Raw genomic sequence first — 6,895 nt, forward strand, 5'->3', positions numbered from 1 at the left:
TTTGTGCAAGGGGTTCAGAGGTCAAAGCACTCAACCACTGAGCCACAATGGCCAGACTATTCTATTTATTTATTTTTAATACATTGTTATTGATTTCAGAGAGAAAGGGAGAGGGAGGGAGAGATAGAAACATCAATGATGAGAGAGAATCATCGATTGGCTGCCTCCTGCATGCCCCTTACTGGGGATTGAACCCGCAACCTGGGTGTATGCCCAGACTGGAAATTGAAATAGTGACCTCTTGGTTCATAGGTCAATGCTCAACCGCTGAGCCACACCCAGCTGGGCTATTCTATTTAAAGAACTCATTTTCCCAAAGTACCACGTTCCTACTGACTGCTCAGGTGGTAAGTGCCTCCACCATCTGATTTTTGAATGCCTAACTTCTGCCCCCAGTTGGTTCACAAGGTAGCCTTCTGGACTCCATTTCCTACTTCCCACACATTGACTTGTTAACCGACTGAATGTCTTTTATTATTAACTGTGGGATCCTGAGCAAATTATTTACCACTCTCCCTCAGTCTCCTCACCTGTGGAATGGGGACAATAGAAGTATCAAACTCATAAGGTTGTTGTGAGGATTAAATGAAGATGCTTAGTGCACAGTAAGCACTAAATACATGGTTGCTAAGTTGGTGTTCTTTTATCCCAACAGCCTCTCACCTTGTCTTCTCTTTAAGGGCTGTATTAGTTAGCTCTTCTTGAATAAAAAATCTTCCCCAAACTTAGAAATTTGAAACAATTGCTCATGAGTCTGTGGGCCAGCTGGGTGGTTCTGCTGATCTGAGCAGGCTTGGCTCATCTCTGCTGGGCTGATTCATGTCTCTTTCGTCAGCCAGCAAGTCGGCTGGTGGCTCGCGGGTCTAGGATGGCCTCACTCGCATGTCTGGCAGTTGGCTGGCTTTGGGATACGGGGCCATAAGCTCCGCAGTGTAGCCTGGGCTTGTTTTCACAGCGGAGGCAGTGTGCCAAGAGAAAGAGCGGAAGCATGCAAGCTCTCTCGGGGCCTGGGTGTGGAAGGTACCCTGTTATTTCTGTGGCGCTCTATCGGTCAAAGCAAGGCTGGTTCAGACCCAAGGATTGGGGAAATAGACCTTTTAGATGGTGGAGCTGCAAAGTCCTATTGTAAAGGGTGAGGATACAGGGAGGGATGAGGATGCCAGCTTTGATATCAAACTGCCATGAGAGCATTGGTGCCTGATGTGGAGAGTTCACTTGTCAGGCCCATCCGGTGTGGCTCAGTGATTGAGTCTTGACCTATGAACCCAGAGGTCACGGTTCGATTCTTGGTCAGGGCACATGCCCGGGTTTCGGGCTCCATTCCCAATAGAGGGCGTGCAAGAGGCAGCCAATCAATGATTCTCTCTCATCACTGATGTTTCTCTCTCTCTCTCCTTCTCCCTTTCTCTCTGAGAACAAGAAAAATTTATTTTTAAAAAGAATATACTTGTCAGTTGAGGGACTGAAACTTCGGGTTAACTCCTCTATCTACCTCCCCAAACTTCAGTTTCCTTACAAGTTTGTCATGAGGATCAAACAAGGCAGGGAAGGGGCAGAGCATGTGAAGTGTGCCAGGCGCACACACAGAGGGAATATTCATTCTCAGAGCACAAGGCTCATCCTGGGCTCTGCTGAATCCTGCCCCCGCTTCCCAAGACTGAGGAGGCTATGGAAACCAAGCCAAGCAGGAGCATGACTTCAGATGGGGAACCATGAAATGGCAATTACAGAGTAAAGCTTAATTACAGTTCTTTGGGGGGAAAAGAAGTGAGGGATGCAACCGGGTGGACAGAAGGGTGGAGACTGGGAGTGAGGGTCACGGGGAAGGGAAGAGAAAGAGGGAGGCCCAAGAGGGAAAAGCTGAGCCATTGGAAAGGAGTCTCCCTTCACCCCCTAAAAAAAAATGTTAACGACATTTTTTATTTATTTTTTCATTGTTGCTTTGATTACAAAAGTACAGTGTGTTCACTTTATAAAGTTTAAAAAATACATAGCCCGAGGAGATTATGCTAAGTAAAATAAGTCAGATAGAGAAAGACAACTATAAGATTTCACTGAAAGGAGAATATAAAAACAAACGTAGATACGGAGAACAGGTAAGGTGGTTACAACAGGCATCCTTTGTCCTTTAGTTTTGTTTTGGAATTTTCTGATTGCATCCTACGGTGTCATTTCACACGTGCCTCTGTCCTATAAACTAGTAGCTTTTAAAAATGCGCATGTCCAGACCCCACCCTGAAAATGTATTCAGTAGGACTGGTGTGGGTGCCGGGAATCTCTGACTTTCCTCAGATCTCTAGGTGAGTCTGAGACTGTTTGCCTCATATTTGGGAACTGCCAACCCATCTGACGCTGCCAGTAGCCACAAGTCAGCCTTGGTCACAGTAAGCATCAGAGACAGACACTAAGTTTCTAATCTCCAGTGCTGGGCGGCGGGCGTGCTCACTGCAGGAAGAGGCATTAGCTGTGTTTCATGGGTTAACCGAGACTCACAGTGGGAACTCTCTGGGAGCCCCAGTGAGCCTGTCTCTTTCCTCTAACCCAGGTTAGGGAAATTTCTTTTATTTAAAAAAAAAATATTTGATTTTGTAGAGAGAGAGAGGGAAAGGGGGAGAGAGAGAAACATCCATGTGAGAGCACAACATTGATCTGCTGCCTCCTGAACACTTCCTAGCAGGGATCTATCCCACAACCCAGGCACGTACCCTTGACCTGGGAATCAAACCTGCAACCTCCCGGAGCATAGGATGGTGCCCAACCAGCTGAGCAATGCTGGTGAGGGCTAGGGAAAACTTAAGAGATCAGGACCTGCCTGGCCTTGAAGGTATGTTTTGGGGGATAAGCAACAACAATCTTGCTGTTATGGCCCCTGAGGACAAGTGTGCTGCCCCCTGGGTGGGTGACTTCACTTGGGCCGGAGGGCCACAGCTGCTGAGGCAGGTGGGCCTGGGACACAGGCCCAAAGTCTGTGCTCTTTCTTGTCTGCTGTTACCCCTCCCCCCACTCCCCAGCACCAACTGTCCCCTTAACTGCTGAGACGTCCCACTGGTAACAGCCAGCACCTCATGCCATGCACAGCAGTCAGAGTGATCTTCCCATCGTCCTCATCAGATCACTTTACGACCCTGTTCTAGTCCACCCATGTCTCCCATCACACTTGAGAACCACACTCCTGCCCTGGCTGGTTTGGCTCAATGGACTGAGCATCGGCCTGCAAACTGAAGGGTCACGGGTTGGATTCCAGCCAAGGGCACATGCCAAGGTTGCAGGCTTGATCCCCAGTAGGGGGCGTGCAGGAGGCAACCAATCAATGACCCTCTCTCATCATTGATGTTTCTCTCTCTCTTCCCTCTCTGAAATCAATAAAAATATACTAAAAAAAGAACAACAAAACCATACTCCTCACCATGGTTGACAAAGCTCACTGTAGTCTGGTCCATACCCACTTCTCCCATCACATCTTCATTCTTTTCTTTCCTCCCTGGCCTCCCTGGCTTTTCTGGTGGCCCTAGAATAGGTGGCCTCATTCCTATCTCAAGGTCTTTGCATTTGCCACATCGTCCTCCAGGAATACTCTTCCTCCAGCTGCCACACGACCCGCCATTCACATCTCCACTGAAAATCCACCTCAAAGAAGGTGACCACTTTGTGTACCGCAGCACCCTCTCATCACACTCTATCCTCTTTTCCTATTTCTTGATAGCAATTATCATTATTTGAAAGTATATTGTTGACTTGTTTGTCTCTTTTTATTTTATTTTATTGATTTTTTACAGAGAGGAAGGGAGAGAGATAGAGAGTTAGAAACATCGATGAGAGAGAAACATCAATAAGCTGCCTCCTGCACATCTCCCACTGGGGATGTGCCCGCAACCCAGGTACATGCCCTTGACCGGAATCGAACCTGGGACCTTTCAGTCCGCAGGCTGACTCTCCATCCACTGAGCCAAACCGGTTTCGGCGACTTGTTTGTCTCTTTTGTTTGTGGATGTCTTGAGGAGAGTGGCTTCAATCATCTCAGTCACCAAAATATCCCAAGGGACAAACCTCTACACAACACACACACACACACACACACACACACGGAAGTACTCATCAGTTTCCATCTGAGTCCAGGCTCAATTTGCACGTGTGTCATTGCAGGAGCCACATAGAAGCTGCACCCAAGGGTCCTTTTTGGAGGCAGAAGGTCTTGCAGGACCAGGTACCCCACATGGGAATGTACTTCAAGGGAACAGAGAGGTTCAGGGCTTCGCATTGGACAACTGGATTTCAAGTAAAACACTGGCTTTTATAGAAAATTATTTTATTGATCAGTAAGGGACCCCACTGAGGACAGAGAGGTAGTAAAAAAGCAGATGAGCCATGGAAGGAAGGGGTTGGTGCTAAACACACACTTCCTGAAAGGTTAACACCTGGTGGTATGCGGGCAGGCAAAATAGCCATCTCAGACGATGGATAAAGAAACACTGAATTTATTTAAGGAAAGGCCTGCACAGCACTGAACCAAGAGGCCTCTGGGTCGATGGTGGCAGCACCAGGAGCTGGAGTTTCATCCCTACCTGGTATATGCAGTCACTGGCAGGAAGCTCTTGTCCTCAGTCAGTGGGTCTTGGGGCTGAGTTGATGGCTTAGAATCCGGATGGAATGCGGATGTGTGATCAAGCGTTTTTAGGCCAGTTTTAACCCTTTAGATGGTGTCCAGCAAGTTTTCCTGGTCTTGGTCCTCCTGTGGCAGGAAGCTTGGACAAGTCTTCAAAAGGAATGAAAATTTTACATGGAAGTCAGATTACAGTGTCCACAAATAAAGTTTCATTGGCCAGCTGCTCACCCAAGGGTCATGGTTCAATTCCCAGTCAAGGGCACATGCGAGGTAGTAAAAAAGCAGATGAGCCATGGAAGGAAGGGGTTGGTGCTAAACACACACTTCCTGAAAGGTTAACACCTGGTGGTATGCGGGCAGGCAAAATAGCCATCTCAGACGATGGATAAAGAAACACTGAATTTATTTAAGGAAAGGCCTGCACAGCACTGAACCAAGAGGCCTCTGGGTCGATGGTGGCAGCACCAGGAGCTGGAGTTTCATCCCTACCTGGTATATGCAGTCACTGGCAGGAAGCTCTTGTCGTCAGTCAGTGGGTCTTGGGGCTGAGTTGATGGCTTAGAATCCGGATGGAATGCGGATGTGTGATCAAGCGTTTTTTAGGCCAGTTTTAACCCTTTAGATGGTGTCCAGCAAGTTTTCCTGGTCTTGGTCCTCCTGTGGCAGGAAGCTTGGACAAGTCTTCCTGGTCACTGTTCTCCTGTGGTGATAAGCTTACAGAGGGCCGTGAAGGATTACGTTGTCCTATAGTCCTAACACTTTCCAGGAAGCAGGACTTCCTAAGTCTCCCTATTCCGTTCCTGGGACCCCAGACTGAAGGTTCCCTGGGGCATCACAGGCTGCTTCTTTCAGTTTAAAGAAGCCTCCCAGTTTGTGCTGGTGGCCGCTGGCAGTGACTCAGGGCAGGAGCCCATCTGGTAGACGGGGTGGGCTCCTGCCAAGGCCACGCTGCATCCCCTCTTTGCTCCTGGATCCTACTGGGCTCACAGAAGGCAGACTTCTCTTTCTTCTGCCCAACAAGGGATTCTAGAGGGTTGAGCAGAGGACCATCAGGTTTTCTGCAGGGTCCGCTTCAGCCCTGGGATGCTCAGAGCAGCCTCCCATTGGAAACCTCCGTTTCTGAGGCTCCTTGCCCTTGTCTGTTTAGGATGGAAGAGAGCTCCTGGCTGAGGAAGGCACAGACAGAATGGCTCGGGTTGTAATCACCAGTGGTGGGCAGTGGGGGTTGGAGGATTAATACTAGGTATAACGGTTAATAATGCGGATTTTTTTTTCAATAGGTGGAATTACACATATGTTGATATATATGCAATTTGATATGTATGCTATTTTGTTGTATTGACAACAAGCTTCAAAACTTCATATGTCAAATTTTCTGAAGGTGTTAACATCATAGATATTTTTACACTTAAAAATGTCAAATTTCCTGCCAAAAAAAGACCATTTGCGGGAAGTTTTAATTCATTACTGTATTTTGAAGTGAAGTGCTGCTGAATACTTTGGGAAGCTTCTGGTGAACATACTCGATGTCAAAATCCTTGAGAACGCTGGCTTAAACGTTTTGAAAGTGATGATTTCGATGTGAAAGACAAAGAACATCCACGTCAATTGAAAAAGTTTGAAGACCAACAATGACAAGCATTATTGGATGAAGATGCATGTGAAACGCAAAAACAACTTGCAGAAGGATTAAACGTTGCTCAGCAAACAATTGCAGGCATTCGCTGTCTTAGGCCATTAAACATTTGTCCTCTCCACAGAGTGCCTCAGCCAGCAAGCTTCTGTGGGGTCAGCCTCTAGCCACCCTGCTCCAGTCGTCGAATTTTGGGGCTGGAGCAACCAAGGTCTTCATCCAACACTTCTACAGGGTATCGTCGCTTCAGTGCTCGTCTGGGGACTGGCTTCTCTGCCTCCACCTTTGTTGGGGTCAGCTTCTGTGGGGACAGCCTCTTGCTATCATGGTCCAGTCGTGGAATTTTTGGGCTGGGGCAACCGAGGTCTTTGTTTGACCATTCCACAGGACGATGCCTCTTATGTGCTCTTCTGGGGACTGGCTTCTCTGCCTCCACCTTTGCTGGGGTGGCCAAAGGAGCATCCCCATAGGACCGGTAGCCACCGACCAGGCAGTATGTCTCTCCATGCCAGCCCACTTGGGTTTCGCCCCACCTTTGGTAGGGGACATGGTAGTGACCAGGTGTAGGAAGAAAGGTGGGAGCCATTGCTGCTGGAAAGAAAATCAGAACTGATCAGTTACTTGTGCTGCCAGGACATCCCCTCTCTCATGTCTCTCCC

The 6,895-nt window shown here is 48.1% G+C and overlaps 1 protein-coding gene across 1 annotated transcript; it reads right to left on the minus strand.

Annotated features, from left to right (window-relative positions):
• Positions 1 to 6,369: 6,369 nt before the first annotated feature.
• LOC102764100 lies at positions 6,370 to 6,822 on the minus strand. The gene is given in 2 exon segments (XM_015567811.1): positions 6,370 to 6,519; positions 6,673 to 6,822. Coding segments are annotated over 2 exon segments (300 nt in total).
• Positions 6,823 to 6,895: the final 73 nt, after the last annotated feature.

The sequence above is a fragment of the Myotis davidii genome, unplaced genomic scaffold (assembly GCF_000327345.1).
Source record: "Myotis davidii unplaced genomic scaffold, ASM32734v1 scaffold243, whole genome shotgun sequence".
In the NCBI taxonomy this organism is placed as follows: Eukaryota; Metazoa; Chordata; class Mammalia; order Chiroptera; family Vespertilionidae; genus Myotis; species Myotis davidii.